At 41.3% G+C, this 21,836-nt stretch overlaps 1 protein-coding gene across 6 annotated transcripts in view; it reads right to left on the bottom strand.

The window, feature by feature from the left end:
• The window catches only part of FNBP1 (formin binding protein 1), a gene marked incomplete at its 3' end in the record, with an annotated part of 103,926 nt that overhangs the window by 65,885 nt on the left and 16,205 nt on the right, over positions 1–21,836 (bottom strand). For all 6 annotated transcript variants that reach the window (XM_082327660.1, XM_082327658.1, XM_082327659.1 and 3 more), the window contains exons 2-3: positions 5,426–5,541; positions 255–311 (exon numbers count right to left, since the gene is read on the bottom strand). In XM_082327660.1, the coding sequence (XP_082183786.1) occupies positions 255–311; positions 5,426–5,541 (173 nt within the window). The remainder of the gene's footprint in view (positions 1–254; positions 312–5,425; positions 5,542–21,836) is intronic.

The raw sequence follows: 21,836 nt of genomic DNA, 5'->3' as shown, positions 1-21,836 counted from the left end.
CCAAAATGAAAAACCCCAACCCAGGCATCCAGAAACCGTAATATATAAAGGGAATTGAGTAGTTTCAGACCAAATCCAAACTTTGAAAATCCACTCCTTAATATCTACCATATACACCTGTTTCTGCATCTATGATTTCTATACTCATATACTTTAAAAATCTTTGGTTTACAAGCCAAATCCTAGTTGGTAACCCAAACTTTTCCCCTTCCTCCATCAACGCATGCTCACTCAGCAGTGGATCATGAACATACCTGTATTCTTCCTCTTCTTTGGAGTTCTTTTTGGGTTGGTATTTCTTTGAAAGATTCCTAAAATTAAAAATACATATATATAAAATTAAATTGAAAATCTCCTTTAAATTAACTGGATAATCTTTGCATGCACACACATTCTGTGGGGCTTCAGTTTTTATTTGCAGCGACTAGACACCTTTTCAGAAGTACGACTGCAATGAGGCTTTGACTGCTTTGTAGTAGCACGCAAAGAATGGGCCGCACAGTGCTTCAGTCTCTATAACCGCAATAAGTAGCAGATTCTGAACCCTAAAAGTTCATAAATTACGGTCATGCAGTCAATACACCTGAGTTCTGGTTCTACTGATGCAGAAGTCTCCTTCACCTGATCTACAGGAGAGACCCTTCCACAGTAAAAATACCGGTCCTTAGACACACAGACACGCTTTACAAACGCCACCCAGCAGAAGGTGCTCCTCCATATCCAAATGCCAGCCGGCTCATTAAAGTGTGATTTGCTGCAGATGACACTCATGGCCACGCAAATTTGCCTGCCTTTAGCAGGATGCTTCCAAGGAAGAGAAAAATCTTCATAAACCTGCGGGAAGCTGCACTGAGATGAGAAAAGGGGATCGTATTATGATTATCAAGTGATGCTGGGAGAAATGTGAAATTTGATTACCCCAATTAGCACAGATCTCTCCTTACCCCACATCCAACTAATGATTTTAAAATATTGATATGCTCTTCAAGTGATCGTATCTTGACTAAGAAATTTGGACATCAGTCTGTTAGCACATTTGACCGTTAGTATATAGCCTTCATTGTCCTGAAAGCACTGACTGCAAGCCCCCAGCCAGCAGCACAGCCCGGGTTTAACGGATGCGTGCTGTCCACCTGACGCTGAACACCTCTTGCAATACTTAAGGCTCAACACTACGATGCATGTTGCACTGTAGCACAATATGCCACTGCACACCTTTTCAACACTGCAAACCAGAGACCTGGCAAATCTTACTCAGCAATTTTAAGACCACCTCAGTGCTGCAGTACCGGGATCTCCTCTGTTCTAAGCTCAGCCCTATTACTAGATGCCTTCCTGCAGCCTCTGTTACCCTACTGTGAAATGGAAGTTATTTGTTTCAGCTTTACAAGGTTGTTTCAGTGATCAAGAATAACATACAAGTGGTATTGATGGAATCGTTGTCCAAAGGACTACCAAGTTTCATTGACCTATCTGTGCCAAACTCTTTGGAGGAGTACCAGAACGCATCCAGTTGAAAAGAAACTGCTTTTTCGGAGGTGTAACCCACTCGCTGTTGCATGCTGGTTTTACTGCTAACTAGGAGACAGCAGGGCCTCTTGTCTCACATTCCTTACTCCTTTTGTTCTCCTTAAGGAATTAAAAAGCATCTGCCCAAACAGAGTAGTAGCCAGAACCCTGGCGGATTTGCACAGACAAACATGTGTTTCTCAAAATTTAAGTATCCCTGTTGGAAGAGATCCAAATGAGCATCTCCTTTCCAGTCTCTGCCTTCCCTGAAAAGAGGATGCTCTGAAACAAAGAACTTTTCTCTAGTTCTGTGTACAGCAGCTTCAACCAAAGAATACCAGCATGGCAAGAGCTCTGCAAGCTGTTCTGCATGATTACTGTAAGTCTTATAGCGCTCTTCGTATGCCATGGGAATGCCTCCCTCCACACACCCGCTTAAAGAGGAAAGGAAAAACCACAAGAAAACATGCACAGAAGACTACGCTAATAAGGCATTTTCACACACACATCTCCCTGCACTGCCATGCTGCCCAATTAGTCTGACATACAGAGCTACTGTCTTCTTGTGAACCTTTGAAGGTGTAGAAATGCTACAGAGCTATGGCAAAAAAATCCAGACAGTATGCTTTCACAGAAAAAAAATTCTGAAAGCATGTAACGAAGATTAGCATCTAGGTTAAACATTTTATTATTTTCTACGTACTTCACAAAATGCATAAAATACAGAGTCTATATATTTGTGTTTTTCAATTTTTTCCCCCTCTTTTTTAATCAAAACCACGCGTAGGGTTTTAAACCAGGATACACAAAAAAAAAAAAAAAAAAAAAAAGAGTGATACTGAATCCAGAAGTGATACTGAATCCAGTAAGAGTCAATCTGACTCTCGCACGTTGAAGTTCAGCATGCAGTGTCAGGACCACAACACCAGTGCTTCCCATGTTCAAACTCACGAAGCAATGGCACCTTCAGAGCTAACTGCGAGCAGCGGGAACTAACACATACGAACAGAGATCAGCAGTAGAACAGCAATTCCGGGAAGACTCTGTGCCAGCCTGTGCACCTCTCTCTGATTCACCTTTCTGTTTGCCTTTCACACCACATCATTTTCTTCTGCCTTTCCAGCTTGTTTCTCTGCTCCCTGATTTTCACTTCTTTGACATCTTGCTCTTCCTCTCACATTTATCATCCATCAGAGATTCCCGATTCTCCGATTATCCTAACATCTTAAGCATTTTTTTTGCACTACGTCTTCCTCAGGGCTATCTAACCATCGTCACATTAGGCAAGGCTTTTGACACACTTTTTGATGCTCGAAGCAGTGACTAGGGAAGGAGGACCACAAACCACTTCAGCACTCGGAGCATAGGCGTCCAGCATGTCATATCCCACAAAGTTCAAAACAAAATGCAGCAACAAGCAAACGCTCTACCGTAGTTTCTGCATCTCTTCCTTCCCAGTTTAGTCTAATGACTTGACAATTATAAAGAAAGCAATCATGCCAAATCTGAACTGGACTCTCAAACCAGGAGTGATCGGAAATGGTACAAGCAGGACTTGAATAGCGCAGGCACAATGTAGAAGGTATGTGATACTGGGGAGTCTCTTCCACTGGTGTAACCAGACAAATTTGATGCATCCTGCAAGTATGTAGATCTAACTAAACACTTTTAAAAAACAATATTACATCTATATCTGCAGAATTATAAAGAGGAAGGACAGAAACATTTTTAAAAAGAAGACAATGAAACTTCACCAGATGACCAGGCTGAGATGTAGATAGTCAGACAGGAAGAATAGCTCACTAGGGAGCCCAGAGCCCAAGCAGAAAACACAAGGTTCACAAAAGAAAATAAAGTTCAGCAGCTTTACTTACGCTATAAATAAAACTTTGAGTTAAATCCACAGGAGTATCTTGTGTTAACTTGTCCCTTTTTAATAGTATGGCTGCATGTTATGACATGCAGCGATACGCTGCAGCTCTTTTACGCCAAACGGATGTGATCAAGAAAGGTTTGCACCAGGCTTGAGGAGACTTAATAAAAGCACATGATTTTTTTTTTTTTTTTCTTTTTAATGCCCAGCACTGTTTTATCTCAACATTTGACAAGTCTACGGTTTTGGTTTTTTTTCTTTTATACCTCTAACTTCTTAGATGACTCCAAACAGCATTGTGTTTAAGAGCTCCTCAGGGATGAATGTATTTGTCCTCAAATCATACCCATGGATGGGGGAGACAAATGCAGCTATGCATGGGGAATTAACATACAGAAAGAAGAAACAAATTGACCAAGTTTGCTTTGGAAGTCTAGGACAGAATAAGAATTTCAGAGTTTCTAGACAGTTTTGTCTGTGACTATCTCCCACTTTCTTTAAACATTTTGTTTGTGTGTTTGTTTTTATAATTACACTCTTTATACATGAATTTTGTCATCCTAAGAAATTCACTGAGTCTAGTGTGTGAGTCTTCATAAGGCAGGCCTGCTCACACAGATACTCTGCTGGGGTTTCCCAGTCCAGTCATAATCTCTTTCTTCCAGCCCATTTTGTCTCTGTAATTCAATCTCTTCTCATCTCCATAGGATGTGAGCAATTTGTTCCTGCACAAGTAATTTTCTCTATTTCCTGCTTGCCTATAGCAGAAACCCTGGGGAATCCTTGTGGCATTCCCCTGAGAAAGCACATAACCATAAAGGCAGGGTTTTCTCAGCTACCAGCTCCTCATAAATAACAGGCTGTTGTGCATCTCAAATCCATTCTAATACAAGCATCAAAAATTCTGGGTGATTTTTTTTTTTTTTTTTTTAAATAGACACTGGGCTTTAGATACATACAGAACAACTAGAACCTCAGATCTCAATCTCTATAAATATTGCGAAGATGGAAGGAGTTCTAATATGTATTATAGTCACGCAAAAAAAGGTATGGATTTACTGGAGGGGTTCGGAAGGATTAGTGCTGCGCTCCCCTCCCCAGTTAGCTCCACCACCTCCAGTTTATCACCCTGGACACTAGCGGCTGCCAGCAATATTGCACCACAGCCTCTCTCGGCAGCAGCAGGACTGCCTGTGTGTTGTACTCCCTTCTAACCCCTGTTCACCTCTCATTTTTTCTGCCCTACTGGGAAAAGCAGGGTAAGAGCTACTCCTTGTGGGAGGGTTCTTTGCACCCCTTCCCTTCCCCCTTCCCCATTTACACTGGATCTGACCTCAGGGAATATGTTTTCTGGCTCTGGTTCACATACACTCGTCTCTCTCCCTACAACCTGATGGTGGAACCAGACACGTAGAACGTACATAGCAGGAATTTCCAGTAATTTAGCTACTTGAGATAAATTCACAGGATCTCTACTCTGTTCAGGAGACATCACAAGAACTGTAGCAAGACTATAAAACTGTCGAAATTCAAATCTCAGGCTGCAACCTGGCTAACTACATTGCCAAAATTTCCAAGGGCTGAGACTGACTTTCTGACCTGCAATTTCTCCAACACGCATTCATAAAGAGCCTGTCTTATGAAAAGAAACCCTAAACTTTGCCTTACAACAAATGATCATTATTCTGCTGAATTCTTCAGCCGTTCAGCACTTACACGCAGCAGTCCTAATTTCATGGAAAACATTACAATGCTATCCTCAAAGCCCAAACCATTAATCATGCATAAATCGTGAGTAAGCCCTAGTGTGCTACTCAGTCACCTAAAGAACCTTTCTTTTTGCAAAGCATATGATTTTTAGCAGAGATAATAAAACAGTATCTTAAATTAACTTTAGCTTTCCATTCTCTAAATTAAAGCTATTCTCTAAAAGCCATGATTATAAACCAAACAAATTACCACCACTGAAACAGTAAACTTACAGACGATTACAGGCTCTGAACACATGCAACTCAAAGTCCAGAACTTGATGTATCAACTTACCTAAGCTGCTTTGCATAGTTGAGTTCAATCTCTGTTCTTTCTTTTACAAACTTGATGTATTTTTCCAGAACATCAATACCCCATTGCGTGTGTTTTTCTAAGTTGTCAAACTGGTCCTGCAATGAATCAAAAAAATAGTTTCGTTTTGTTGAACACAGAGATAACTAAAAATAATTTCCAAAGCGCATATCACCATAAAGAAAGTGTTATTAATATTTTCCATTACCACAGTTACACATTTTTGTAGCAACACAGGTTTTTGAAGCAACGAAAATCTGTCTTAACATGAGACAGATTCAGTACAATTCTTCATTCCTCATTTCTGAATCAGTTTCATTGCAAAAGTCCTGGCAACTCCATTGAATACATTTTCTAATATAAAGACATACGACATACTTAGACAAAGGATAAGAAACAGATACTCTTGCCAGTACTTTATTTTACCCTGAAGAGTTAATAGAATTTCCATGAATTTGAGGTCTACTGCTAATTAGTAATTCTGAATTTAGTCTGAAAAACAGATTTATACTCAAGCTTTGCCAGTGTTATGAATTTAAAATATCATTTAGAACAACTAACAATCTTTTTACAGAACAGAATTTACTTCCCCTATAGCCTGTTCCGTTCTAGAACGGAAGACATGCTAACAAATGATGCCACAAAATTTGACATTAGCTATGTTTACAGTAAGTTTTCTACCTCCATTTATATACCGATACTACTTTGTTCTTCAAATACTGTTGCCCTCAAAAACAGTCACACATGTTTTCAATAAAATCTTTTTCAATCAAGAACATTCCACAAGTCAGTTTGGGATTTGCAAATGCCAAGAGAAATTAAGCAACTCTAAATCCAAATTAATTATCCAAGCCAGCTTATTACTATCTGCAGATTTAACCTAAAATTACCTTTTTTTTAAAAAAAATTTGGTTACTTCAACAACACTCAAATTCCATCCACACAGCACTTCAGAAGTTCTATTTTTCAGGTCTTGTAGAAACATTTTTTTTAAACTGTGATGCACTGAATACTTGTCCTGACAAACACAGCGTAAACAAGGTCTTTAATATCAGCCTGACTGACTTGGCATCAGGTTCCATTATGTTTTACATGGAAAATAGAGAATAAGTTTGTACATCTGCAGTACAACTATTTACAACCTTTTCCAAAGTATTGTGCACAGCACTAGATTTGGGTCAGATGCTGAGCTGCCACAGTTAAAGCTTCTGAGAGAAGTGATGCTTCTTTCTAGCCGCCAAAGATTCGGTCTTGTGACTTGCAGCTTGTAGAGCTATCGTTGAATGTTATCAAAGCAATACAAGCCCACTTCCTTGGATGCACAGAGTAGAAAAATAACAGAAAATTACTACAAAGCCTAGTTTATGAATACGTTGCTTTTAAGCAAATACCACTTTCTGCTCTGTAGCATATCTGGCCCTGACAGTAAGTTACATCAGGAGAGACTCTTCCAGCATCGAACAAAACACTCGTCTACACAGAAGCTGCTACTTGCTAACAAAACTGCTCTAACTGTATTTTGAAGGGGCAAAATAGAAACCACACTAGAGAAGGAAATTTGCAAAAGCCTAGCAAGATGCAAGTTAAAACAGCAGGTAATCGGCATGGAATAGGACGCATGGGGTTTGTGTATCTGTATTTGCTCTGGTTTACCATAAGGTACTATTTTAAAGCAATTCAGCCAAACCAGACTAGGCTTCAGTTTAAATTATGTCACTATTGGTCAACTAAAGAGGCACTGCGGGGAGAACAGCAAAAGGGCAATAGTATAAAGTTACAAAAATAGTAAAGAACTAGTAAGCCCCATACTCTAGGAACTAAGAAAAAGTTGTTAAAGGCAACTGGGGGAAGAAAAAAAAGAAAAAAAAAAAGAGAGAGAGATTCAAAGTACACAGAATAAAACTCTGACTTCCAGCAATATAAGTCACCCTTAAACCAATATAACATCATTCACTCAAAAAGAGGATGTACGTATTCTGCAGAAAGGGAAGACGTGTACTAAGCCAGTACATATTTGCATATAGACAAATCCTTATTTCAGACAATTTCACAGCTGGGGAGAATACAAAGACGCCACGGGTACCATCACGGACCTCTCCTCCTCCCGGAGGGCTTGGATCAGGAAGGAACGTGGTGGCTGGAGCACGATGCCAGCACAACGAGGCACCTTCTGCTCTGCTTCAAATACACAACCTCTACATCTCTCAGGTTATGCCGGCATCAAGAAAGCAGTGCAATCACGGCCTTTTTACAGTTTCTGATAAAGACGTCTTATAGCTAACCCACACCCTACTCTTCCACAATTTATATTATTTAACATAAACACATGCATATCAATTAAATACCTCACGAAGCAGTCCATTACTCACAAGTTTACATGTATTCACACACACAACTTTGAGAAGGAAAATCTCAGGGAGGGAAATCCACTCCCTAATCCCTGTAAGCAAATTAAACCACCCTTATCAGATATACCGTACTAGTAGCAAGAAACTAACTTAGCATCCTACTGTAACCCCATTCGGAGAGGAAAGGTCATGGTTTCCCATAGGAAACAACGCCTCTCAAGGAGATCCTGCCCTTCGAGAGAATTCAGGCTGCTGACCACACAGAAGGATAGAGCAGGTTCGCCCTGGAAAGGCAGTCTTGGTGGTGGCTCATCCAAACCTCTTCCACCACCATCACCACCACCCTGACTCAATTCTCAGAGCATCATTTAGATCAGAATATGAATTAAAAACCTGAAAATGGCTCCAGATAGCGGCCTCAGTTTGGTCTATTATCCCGTAGCTGCATCTGCTGGACTGTTTCAGCGGCCTCACTATGTCAAGTTTGGCAAAAGAAAACTCCATGCTGTGCAGTGCAAAGGCGAACGCACCACGGCCCAGCTCTCAGTCCAACTGTGTGAAGATGCTAACCGTCTATTTATAAAGTGAGCAGAGACATCTGCCCTGCGCCGAGCTGTAACCAGAAGAACCTCAACCAGATAAGCTACAAGCACCGACCTCTGCTATCAAGAAGCAAGGCAAGGTGAAATTTAGCTTTCTGCAGACTTTGCTAAAGAGAAGAGTTTCTGTCCTTTTCCAGGCATGGAACAGTTTTGGCCCAAGTGCCATTTCACTAAGCAGCCAACGCCCCACAACAGTGTGCTACGCTGGGGTCATGTATTCCATTATCCGTTCTCTTTTCTGTGTTCCTTAAGGATGAAAAAAGTCAGTAAAATTGGCAACGCCATCACTTGCTGAGCATGAGATTCCAAAACAAAAGGCAGTGCAGGCAGGGGGACCCAACGCAGATGTGTCCTCCTTGTTCATGGATCTGCTCAGCAAGGTGAAGGTAGGCAAAGGCTGTGTGTTAAAGCTAACGAATCGTACAGATGACAGAGTACACAGAATGCTTTGATCGTAAAGCATAACCTTTAATTCACGGAATCCCAAAGTCCAGGAATACATGCAATCAATGCAAAACCAGAACTTCGAAAAAGGAGATTTCCGAGAGTAGTTATCACCAATGTCATCCCTTCAAACAACATTTAAAAGATTATTTTTTTTAAATTGATCTTGTATTTCCAAAGTTTATTACAAAAATGCATTATCACATGGAATCTGAAAAGTTGAAAAAAATCTCAACTATTCGGTACAAATTTGGTCTAGTTTTAGTAATCCTAACAATGATATTTTCATCCTTCTCCATAACAGACTGCTTCCCATAGAAGATTTCCCAGAAGCAGATTGCTAGGAAGTAAGTTCTTCAAAAGACTCCCGAACTCCAGTACTATGTTTCATTTCAGTTTTCACTGAACTCCAGAATAATTTTATAGCTTAAAACAAGCTCTTCATAGTGATTGATCCCAGCAAAAAAGACCTCATGAAGAGGGCAACACCATCAGTAAATTAGCTAGTATTCTGGTTAACTTAAGCACTTGTAGCACAGGGCATAAGAAGCTGCTCATATTCAAACAGTAAAACTTGAAGGTGGTTTTTAAATGTAAAGATCAAGGTATCAGTTTCGCACTGAAAGCCAGCAAGAAGCTGGTGGCTGGGGAAGCATCTACCTTACAAAAAGAAGGAGTGCAGCTTGTAAGGATTTGTCTGTCTCCACTGTGACGGAACTTGGCTTTACAACCAGGAGCAGTCTCATCAGAGCAGCACATGGTTTCAGCACAAAGCCCCACCATCCCTGCCAGTGACTGGATCCACATTCAGCAAATAAAACGTGCCACTACAGCTGTGCAGGTTCAGTCATCAGCTGGAAGTTGGCTCAGGTACCTCCATGAGCTGCTCCTTCAGCTTTTCATTTCAATGTACATCATCTCCTCTGTTTGTTTTTGCAGCTTCCTCACCCTTCCAGTTAGGGATAACATTAGAAAACAATAAATTCCACAAGGCTTTAGCATTCTTCAAGAAAAGCAAGAAAACAAGACAAGCAGCATAACGCAGTGTTCAGTGAGAACGCTCCCACCAGACCACAGTGAGGGGGGGAAACAAAAGGTCACTTTGCACCTGCTTGCTCCGAAAAAGAAACACCAACACATTTTTTAGAAGCATTCCCTACTTTCCTCTGACTCAGACTGCTTTACATAAGAACACTCTTAAGCAAAATACTGCACTGACAATGAGTCGTGTATCTCAGCAGGATCCCACCACAGCCTTCATGTTATTCTCTACGCCCTTTGGCCTTCCAACCTGCCAGATCTCACGTTCTCCTGTTTTCAAGTCCCTATACTTACTTATTGTGATATCAACAGCTTATTAAAAAGAATAGACTTTTGATTGACAATCGAGATGTGCACATAACTAAACTACTCGTACAGCCGTAACTCGCTCCTCTTCCTCAGATTCCCCCAGCTTCCCAGTGAAAGCAACACAGGCCAGTGCAAACACTCCATCGTGCCTTCCCCCAGCGATGGAGGAGTCCGAATACACGACCCCCCTGACTTCACCTGGGTGGGAAAGCAGAGCCTCTGCTGCAAGCTGTTTGAAACAAACAGCATCTTCACAGTTGTTCAGAGCTTAACACATTCTCGAGCATGCACACAAAAGCTAAAGCTCAAAAGAGGAACGAAGAACTTTTGTCATTAACTTGAACAGGAACTGGACACCCAAGTACCCAAAATGCTCTGAAAATTTTATCCCTAAAGCAAAGCGTGCTTCTAACTTCAGTTCTGTTCCCATTAATTCTCCCCCAGTATTTTTACCGCTGCCCAAATAACCTCACATTCATGCATTCTTTCTGGAACTCGGCTGCATGCTTGTTACACTGACAATGCTTAAAATGGAAACAGCGCTGCCTATTCGCTTTTCCTCGTTTTAACGGCTACTTTAAGCTGTCAAATCCCCTCACTTCTCAACTGTTCTCCTGAAGTCACATTCCCCAGCTATGCCAAGTATTTGGGGAAGAAGAAAAAGTTAGCCATTAAAAAAAAACCAAAACACCAAAACAAAAGAAAGAAAAACTTTCTTCCCATTTCTAAGCCACATAACATGGAGTACAACCAATTATTGTGCAATAAAGTGTTATTCATGTGGTCTTTGAAGATCAGCTCAGTAAGATATTCCTTCCTCTTTCGAGAGTGCTTCCATCTCTTGCGAAATAGTTCGACACAAGGCTCGTTCAGATCGAATGATGGATGGGACCTTAATTTGCCACCAAGGGGCTTCAGCATTAACATCTACTGCAATAAAGGGGGTGTCCTCGCTCCTCTCTTGAGCTACAGGCTCCGTCTCTCTGCAGCCAGACAACCCGCACGCAGGTTGCTGTGCTCCCCGTGTCGGGTAAGCGCTTCCACAAACAGAAAGGCTGACGATGGTCCAACTGCACCCACAGAAGTCCTGGGATTTCTAGGTGGTTTCAAGTGTGAAAAAAACCATTAGATTCTGGGAGACTTTACCAATTAACTCTGCAATTTTAATCATCGTGTCAAACCAGCTCAGATTAGACTTTGGAGGCAGTGTTTACCCCACCAGTCATGAGGCTGAACTGTCACTCTTTCTGCTGCTTTCACAGGTAGTGGTGCAGCACTGCGAAATTAAGAAGAATGCTAATACAGAGATAAGTAGTGAGGAAAGAGTATGCTGAAGGTTCAGATGCTAACGACAGAAAAATAAAGCCTTTATATTTAGCATATTCCTCCTGTAATTCTAATTGGGCAACATAATAAAAGACTCATGATTCTTAAACTTCAAGAATAGTTGAAGCCTTTCTACTGCCTCATTCTCCAGGGAGTTTGATTCTGTTTCCTCCCGAAATTACTTGTTTATCCGCTGTCCTTAAAAACATAAGTAGGAATAGGGGAATTAAACGCTATTTTTCACCTCTGATTCATATCTTCTCCTCCCACATCCCCACCCCACCCCCTTTTTTTTTTTTTTGAAAACACTCTCATCCATTTCCATAGGCAAAAAGGAATTAAAATGAAGATCAAGAATACATTACAGCATCCAAATTCTAAATTACTTTTTTAGATTCCATGGTTTAACAACTTCAAATTATAAAAATAATTAACAAGATGATGAGACCTTCATAGGCTCGGTTAAGTCCCATATGGCACCACAGTGCTGGCAGAATACAACAGAATTCAGATCACAGATCCTCAGAGACCTACAATAAAGCTATATATGAATGTTAACAGTCTTCAGGCAAATTAATAATGAAAGAAAATGCAGGAAGTATAGGCCACCATTGCAAGAGCCTTCCAGAAAACAGAGATAAGCAGAAAATACGAAAGCACTTCAGCATCTATTGACTCAGCCACTACCGAGAGACAACTTCCCATGCAAAACTTGTCAGCTACAGTCGGTGAAACCCTCAGTTACCGACAACTAAACAAACATCTGTGTTCATACAGGTTAAGCATGAAACGGAATACAGGACACTAACCTTTTGCTTCATGCAGTACAGACAGGGAGCACCGTGGAAAATGTACCAATGGGACGGGGAGACCATCTCTTCTTGCTTTACATTCAAACATTGCTGTGGCTTTACTGGTTGTTTGATGAACCTACCCTTTCATTAGCCCTGTATATCCGGTTCTCGTTCACAAAACTATTTATGATCACATCCATTTTTCATGCAGATCTCCTACTCATCCACGCATTTAATTTCATTTTACCCTGTAAGTATTAAATAAATGCTTCCTGACCTTTCACCTTAAACAGGCATATTTCCACTCAAGAGGAATAATAAATACCCCAGAAAAAAAATATCCAGCTTACTTTCCCACATCCATTTTCCCTTCATTGCCATCCCTTAACTCATTTTTCCATAAAGCCCAAAAGGTTTTTACTATTCTTTTATCTCGTCTGATTCACCTCAGAACTTAATCTAGTTAGGAGAAAACAGAAACAAAAATAAGATTCTTTGCTGCATCCTTAAGCAACTGTGTGCATTTCAAACCTGGGGGAAGGCTGTGAGGACCCCAGAAATCAAGAGTGGAAACAGACTATGGTTTATGTTGAACTATCGTTTATGTTGCTAGATAAACTCACCTCTAATTGTCCTACTTGTTCCAATAAACTTTATGAATTAAGCAGTTTATGGTCTATATTTCAGCCTTGAAATGCTTACTCTTCAGTATTTTGCTGAAACTGTAAAGCAAAATAAGTTCTAATATTTATGCCAATTTTAATTTGTATTTAAAATAACACTGCCCCAGTACAACAGCAAGGCGCTTTGCACAGCAAAGAGTAGCAACAGGGAGTAACCCTCTTAATTGCTCCTGAGACCAACCACACTCATCCCCACCCAGAAAACCACCTCCCACAAACTCAAGAGTGACCCCTCCTGCTAATTAAGCAGAAGTGCTGTCTCACAGGCAGGTTTCGCCCATACCCTGACCCTACCTTGATGGAAACCTGGCTGAAGTCAAGCTCTTCTGCAAAAGCCACCTGAGCACATGGTGCAGAGGCCAGCGCCTGGAGAGCAGAACGAATATGACAGCCACGCTGAGGCAAGGCCAGTTCTGGGAGTACAACCAGATCGTCGGGGCTGACAGGGAACAAATTAAAGTGCAACATCTAACAAAGACCCACCTACAGTAAAGCTGCATAGGTACATCCCCCACTAATGAAAATGCTGAGCTTGTCTCCATACTAGCGTAGCTTACGACCTCGTAGTAGAGAAGATGATGCACAGCACCAGAGTCTAAAACACAACAGTAGGCTACAGAGAGCACGACACCGAACCGCAGTGCAAGGCCGACCAGCGAGCTTTGAAAGCGGGGAAGGGAGGGAGAGCGGCTCCCCCAGCAGCGGCACAGAGCATCGGGTCGGCAGCAAGACACCTCCGTCTGTCTGACAGGTCACCCGCAGCACAGCCCGGGCACTCGCGTTGGTGACCCACTTTAACACCTCTTACGAAAGCCTCGCAAACCCTGACACATGGTTCACGGGAGGATGCTTCCCTGTGTGAGTACAACCAGTGTCATCCACTGCCAAGACGTTCACGCACACGCACTCTCCATGTCTAGCGCTCTCTGCTCACAGCTTAAACCCTGAGCTGAAACTACTCCTTCCTGCAGCAGCCAGAAGCCTCTGAGTCACTGCTGCCGCCCGCCGCGGCTGCGGGAGCGGTGGAGCTCCAGGAGGAGCAGGTGCTCCTGCAAGAAACCTCCTGGTCTTGGCTCTAGGGGCTGCTCTCACCCCTACAGCAAACAGCCTTCCTCACCGGAGCCCAAACCTGTTAGACCCCCAAGCCCTCCACCTCTGCCGTCCTGGTGTCAAACCAAGCCTTCTCCTCCCCCTTAGCCTGTTGAATCCTACAAAGGATGTGGTAAAGCAGAACTTGTGGTCCCTCTATAGCAACAGGGCAAGTAACAGTGCTAACACAGCAGCCAGGAAGGAAGGTGAGAGAGGATGTGCCATACGAGAGAGGATGTGGTTGCTGGCACTGCAGCGGCTTCAAAAGATGCTGCGAGAGGTAAGGCACCAGAGAGGAATAATTAATTCTGGGGAGTGGGAAGGCAGGAGGATGTGAACAGCTCAAGTGGAGCAGGACAGAGCTGATGAGCAATAGGTGATTAAAAGACAGCAACTGAATCAAAGGATACTGGATAGTTAGGGACAGTAAGATTGTCCTTTTGCAGGCGAAAGGCTAATGGGAAGCCTGGGTTTCTTGGAACAAGGGAGATTTTTGATGTTAAATTATGTAGGTTACATGCCCTGGATGGCACATGTGGAAGAAATTAGCCCACGTAGTATAGAGCATTATATAGGTGCTGTTTCATTTTTATTCAGTTACCTGAAAAGGCCATACAGAGGCGTTAGAGACTTGACACAGTCATCTGCTGTTATCGGTGGGAGACGCTTCTAAGGAAGTTGTGTTCCATGTCTTGAAAGAGGAGATGTGCATCTTAGAGGTGTCACAGTTTCATGCTCTTGAAAATGTCTATTATAGTTTTCTTCAAATAAGGAAAAGGTAAGGCTCAAAAAACATTGTTTGCAATGTCCAAGGATACTCTTCATAGATGGCCATGCTGCAGCAGCAATTCATTTCCTTCAAATAAGTTTATACATTTTGAGGTTTGAGGCACTGCATGACTTTGCCACAATGAGAACCATCTGTCATAAGCAGACCATTCAGAAATGAACACTTCTTTTCAAGCATACAATTCTGCTTATAAAATACACGCAAGAAACCCCAGAATGGGTCACAGTTTTGTTTCAAAATACATTATAATGTGCAAATTACAACCTAGGATATAAGAAAGCTCTTAAAGAGCAAGATAATAAGAGAGAAACCTCAACTAATGCCAGATGTAAGGTCAGAAATACCAACTATTTTTACTGAAGGACTGAGTGCGCTTCAACCTTCTTCCGTGCATGCTCAGCTATTTAAACTGAAGACAAACGTGCACATGCTGCTTCTCCTTTTGGTGGTATTAGTGCAATTCAACCAATGTTAAGTGAACTTATTCCTACTAGGTATGGGGATAAGCAGCAGAACCTAGACCTTAAAATCCAGGCTCGTTAGCCAAGCAAAAGCTAAGCAAAGGCTCATAACTACTAAAAATCTACTGGGGCCCAGAGATGATGCATCTCTACCATTAGCATTAATGATACCCATGAAACTCATTTAAAAAACAAAGAAACAAAACAAAGCAATGCTAACCTCTTCCTTCTGCTCATCCTGGGGGAATAGAACGGGACAAGGATTTGGTTTTTGCTGACAGTATCCAGAGCTGCAGACTGAAAGCTGCGAGGACCCACAGGGATTCACTGTTCTGTTCTGTGCATTATAAACAAGAGCTTTGAAAATGAGCAGATTCTGGTGTGTATCGCTCTGCTGCTGGAATGGTATAAATCATGAGCTGCAGCAGAGCTCCAGAGCCGAGCTGCCTCCCTCAGGAGTTGCAGCATGGTAACAATGCTAAATATATGTCGTTGTTGTTCCAGTAAGATTTTTTAGTTGACAATGTTGCAACTTTTGACTGTTCCCCAGCACCATCCCACTTCCCTGATTTAATACACACCCATTCTTTTATTCTGAAATAATTTGAACAAATGCAATTTTAGAACTAATTCCCAGTAAATCTTTTGGTGCCTGGCTACATCTTTGGATTAACTGTTGACTGATTTTCATCCTCTTTTTTTCCCCATTCTGCAACACTCTCCCTTAATAATACCAGCTGTTAAAACAAAGATCAACAAGATCTCTTGCCCACACAGTTTCCCCTTTGGGCAGCTGTGTACTAATTATTAAAAATGAACCATACAGTGTTGCTGCTTATTGCACGGATAACTACAACAGAAAAACAAACAAATCTGCTGATCCATTTAAAAGGCGACACACACACACACACACACACAAAGGCAATTCTGCCCTCTTATCCAAAACCACACGGAATTACAATAGCAGAATCTCATCCACAAGAACAATACTTCAAACTGAAGCAGTCTGGGGGAATGTATTTTGGGGAAACGAGCTTTTTGCCCAACTTCTTCATAAACCAATGCCACACTGGATTCATCACGTACAATATATCCAAGCTGTTCTATGCATCCTCAAAGTGCACGATTTTGTCATTAATACCAAACCTTTTTAAATACGGTACTGCTCTAAGCACGCAGCTGGAGTTTAGGAACTCCTGAATTTCAATCCCATTCTGTTGAATTCTTTGGAGGAGTAATATTTGGGTGAGGGTTTGTTTGGTTTTGGGGGGATTTAATTCAATTATTTTTTATAACCACTTAAAAAAAAAAAGTAACATTGTTAAACTTTGCAAAATAAGAGTCCTTATCTCCCTCTATCTAAATGTAGCCCATATGGGCTACATTTAAAAAAAAAAAAAAGTAAAGGCCTCACCAGGTATGCCTGGTATTCTCAACAGCAAAACTTCTGATCTTCTAATCTCCATTAAATAAATCACCTGTCAGATGTAGAATGGAGCATGTGTGCGAACCCCTTTTCTACCCAGGTGCTAATGCAAAGATGTATTTGTTTATTAAATAGAAGAGAATAGCCTTTACTCCTCTGACTCATTTTCCCCTCCTCCTCTGGCACTGTGAAGCACTCTGAGAACTGACCACCAAACTCCGCTGCAGGCACGGTGTCCTTATGGCATGTTTATGCAGACGCTTGGAAAGAAAAATGTTGTAAAAGTCACTGTAGTTCTGCTTCGAGGGAGGCTGCCTCCTACAATCACTGGAGCAATGGCAATACCTAGCGTCAAAAAATGAGGGACCCCCCCCCCAACCCCCAGGTCCAAATTCCTTCCCTAAAGTTCAAATGAAAAGTGAAAATCTGTACACTCACTCTTCCCTCCTCTCTTTTCCAAACTAAATGGAACTAACAGCTGAAAAAGACTAAAGTACTCATTTGCAGATGGGGTTCAAAAAGCATTTAGTATCTTAAATACCATGACATTACAAGTACAACCCTAGATTTTTCAAGGGCCACTTCGCACTCAGGACCAAATAACATTACTGCTATGCCTTAAGTATTTCTATCTGCCATTGCATTCCATTTTTAACCCAGAAATTAGATTTGGTGCTTCTGCTCTGATCCAAGAAATAGTTAAATTCCTGAAACAGGAGACTTCTTCGAGAGATATATATGATTCAGGCAATCTAATGCAAGAGATAGAACGACACTGTCGTTCTGAGTACGTGGCATTTTAAATGTCTGCAAACCTAGGCATAAATTCAACTTAAATTTTAAACAAAGTTGATCACTTCAAAATTTGTTAACAAACTCTGTTCAAAGTGCATTTCATAATTCATATTATCCACTCATCCACTCCACTCTGTAGAGTGGAGTCAAGCTACACTGGCAAAAAAATAGATTAATTCTGGAACTAGGGCAGAAAGAGAAAATAAGCAAAGAGCTTAAGAAAAGCTGAAAAGACACTATTCCTTAAACCAGTCTACTGGGGTTTGCCACACGGCTTTTTTATTACAATTCGACCCAACTCTTCCTCCAGCTATGAAAATGGCAACCCAGACGTTCAGCTAACATCCTGTCAAGTATTTTCCTATTACCTATACCTTTCTCATCTCAGCTTTTCAGCTGATAAACGCTTCAGAAAAGGGACTAACCCCTGCTGCGCTTGCACACGCTCTGCAGTACTTGGCAGGGTCAGGCCATGTGTCTTGATTTTGACAACAACATTGTTTCAGGCTGATCCCACTTGCATAAAATACTCAGACTTTAAGCTGAATCTTGCCATGCCTCTTCTCCTCTGCAAAAGATGAGATCACCTGTATAGCCACAGAATTAATCTACGATTAACAAACTAAAATACGGTCAAACCAAAACTAATGTGGCAGCTGTACCGCTGACACGTCTTGCTGGGGATCAGAAACATCCACCTGTGCATCAAAGCATATACTGCTATCAATAAAGAAGGATTCTCTGATAACTTCAGTTTCTTTTCCTTTGGAGGGAGAGAGCATATACTCATATTCTCAATTCTATTCCATTTCTATAACGTGTATCCTCACGTAACAACTCCCATTAATTATAGCATGAACTAGTGCTAAATCAAAGTTTAAATCTGAGGAAAAGTAATCGCATTTCCCTTAACCAAATAATCACTGTATAAAGCCTCTCTGAAACTCCACTGGGTTCTCCCCTCCTCCCAACAGAAGCCTCGCTCAGTTTTCAGTAATAAGATTGCAGCAAAAATAAATGAATGCATCAAAGTAGGTGGAATAAAGAAGGGGAAATTTTGTGCAAAATGCTGACCCACCAAAAGCACACAAAGCATTTGTTCAGTAGTGACAACGAATAATTTAATCTGAGGCAAATTACCAAACAAACATCAATTAAATTACATGCTAGAATACAAGAGAAAGTTCGCCCACGCACATTTCGGGTTTGCAGAGTCAACAGAGCAGCACGCACACAGCCAAGCACAAGGCGCTGTGGATTGTCACGGAGCCATCCCAGCTACTCACTCGAGGATACCTGACATTCTTCATAGTACATGAGACAACTACAAGCACCTAAAGAGGTAATTTTAACTCCATCTCACTAAACAAACATTCATATGAGAAGAACAGAGAGACCATGTGTCACCAAGCTTTGTAAAATGGGAAGAAACCAGTGTTTCCTACCCTATAAACATGACGTTCACAAAACATACAGAACTGGAGTTTTATAACACAATTACCTCTACCACCCATAAATTCTAAGTGCCCGACCACCTGATCAGAGAGCATTTGAAGCAAGTTCAGCAGCAGCAAAGGTCCTCCAGCTCTAACAGCAGCCCCGTTGTGCAAGTGCTGCCTGTCCACCTAACAGATCTGAAACAGGGACCAGTTCACAGGGAAATCAGAGACAAGCAGGGAACCACAGAGCAGCATGCGAGACACAGTGGTTTGCTGGCTGTCCCACAAAGATGCTGTAGCAAGGCCACACTCGGAGCCCCAACAGACAAAGCTCAAGTTCAGCGTGCTAACCATACCATGCTGACCAAGATAACCTAAAACTGCAGTTTGTAGAAAGTAGGGCATCTACTGACTGACTGTACAAACCTTCCAGCCTGGCTCCCTACAAAGCCTCCGGCCTCTCAAAGTAAAATAGTCAGAACATTTTACAGAAACAAATGTACAATTACACTCTCTTTTGACCAATATGACTTGGAAACCTAAGCAGCAGGAATAAATAATGTTTCACCATCCTGAGCAAGAAAAGCAACATCCTTTGATCCTTTAAGTAAGGAGCGCTTTCCCCAGCGAGGATATTCTGCTCCTAAGCTGGACAGGCAAGTCTAGCTGAGCAAAGGGGGTAATTCCGTTTTCTTGTGACAACAATCTCATGCCCTTGGTTTCAAAAAAACCACGTGAGTATAACACATGCTATAACAGTGATGATGGTGCCAGGATACAGATTTCAAGCCTTCACAATGCTTCAATAAGCATGCATCTTCACAACCCTAATGAGAATTAAATCAGTAAACTGTTGTCTTCTATCAATCTAGTTTTTAGACCTAGACATGAGGAAAAGCACTACCCAATTTAAAACAGTGCTTATTGGAGCTAAGATTAAAAACCACACGTACGTCACACCAGTCTGACCACTTCTTTCTGCCCATCCCATCTTCCAGTACTACATATTTGCCTAAATCCAGTATCAGTGAAACAAGGGACAGCACATGGGGGTTTTTTTAATTCCATTCCTAAACATGCAGCTTTATATTCAATTCCCAGTTCTGAACAGTCAATTGGTACTAGTTCATAAACCTCACATAGAAGTTGTTCTGCAGCAGGTAAAAAAGTTATGCTTTACTCATCTAGGCAGCTTTTACTAAAATCAATCTCTGAATAAAAGCATTCATTTTAAAAAAAATAGACTTCTAAAAAGTTTAAAACTTTTCGTAGTTTTAAAACCCCATTCCTATCCCTCTTCCCCAAGACTTGCCAGGCAGAATACTGTTTTGGGGGGAGGCAGGGGTTGGTCTACTACACAAAGAGGAAAAAGGAAAAACGGTTTAGTGTCATATCAGTTCTACCCTGGCATTTAAATACCAACTTATGAACTTCAGATGGAACGGAAAGTACACATGAAAAAAATCAGGTTGACTGCATCCAGCCTCATTAAAACCACATTATGTATCTAACTGTAAAGGCAACTATTTTTTCCAACATAAATCCTAGACTGTCCATTGAGATTAAAAGCATATCAAAACATGCAATAAATGTATCTGCTGGCACCTAGATAAAAGCACTAATAGGAGCCTCATATAATAATGAGCTACACAGTAAAACCTGGAGCACAATGAAACTCCAAGGCCATTAATACTACCAGGAAAAGATTCTTAGTAATTTTTCTAAGCCCAGGATGCACAACACTTTTCAAATACAGATCTCGAAATTCTTTATAAAGCTGGTAAGGCTACGGCAAGCAGACAAGAATTTAAAACTCTCTTTTAAGGAGTTTAGAACCAACAAAGCTCCTGGTATTTTAGTGACATTGCAGGCTCTTGTAACACTGCAGGCATTTAGAAGTGCTAGCAAATTAATATGCTGCACCAACTCATTTGGTGAACAATCTCATTCAGATCTTAAGCTGCTTGTCCTGTGTTCTGAATGTGTTAGCAGACTGAAAAAATCTGAGGCACCAAAGATATTTTCTGAAAGGGTGCTACAGTTTTTCCAAGCGTAAAGCCGCTTGCTGTACTTTGGACTGATTACTGGGGCAGCAACAAAAAGCATTCTGTCTTGAAGACAAACAAAACCAAGACCACCATACCACATAAATCATGATGTTATTAGTTAAGATTAACACAAACTAGGGTTCAATGTTATTAAAATCTTCACGATAGAAGTAAGGGAGAGCTGCTGGTCAAGTTTTGAGTTGGTATTATAGCACGGCATGTTTTACAGGAATAGTTCTTAACGAATTGCTTTACTAAGACTATGTCATAGAAAAATGTGCTGTGCACAGAGCACGTGCGGCGAAATTTTGTGAATAAAACTACACAGCTACATGATCCTGATTTCCACTCTTCTCACTTTCTTGGAAGATCAAGTAGAAGGCTACAGCAACAAAAAAAAAAATAAACAGAGGGAATGCTTACATTATAATGTGCTACTTGTGTTTTCCTATCACAGCAATAACAAACCATGACGTATCAAAAGAGGATGGCAAGCACAGCGCTGCTCTTTTCCACTCCTATTGTGGGAGGAAATCTAACAAATGTTTGCTTCATTTCCAGAAAGTGATGGATTCCCCAACTCTACAGGTCTGTTTGGAATAAACAGTGCCCATAAATTATAGGCAAATCTGTTACAAATTCACTTCTCCATAAGCCCGCCATTCAAAATAAGCAGCTGATAACATAGCAATAACAATGAATACAGCCTGTTCACTTATAAAAATACTGCAAACAGCTCACGAGTAGACTGGCATCTCGCAAGAGAACCATAAATGTAGGTCAGCTTGTAGCTGCGCT

This window comes from Platalea leucorodia (genome assembly GCF_965183815.1).
Source record: "Platalea leucorodia genome assembly, chromosome: 15".
NCBI lineage: Eukaryota > Metazoa > Chordata > Aves > Pelecaniformes > Threskiornithidae > Platalea > Platalea leucorodia.
Note: the sequence above shows the minus strand (reverse complement) of the source record. Positions and strands in the feature narration are given on the sequence as shown.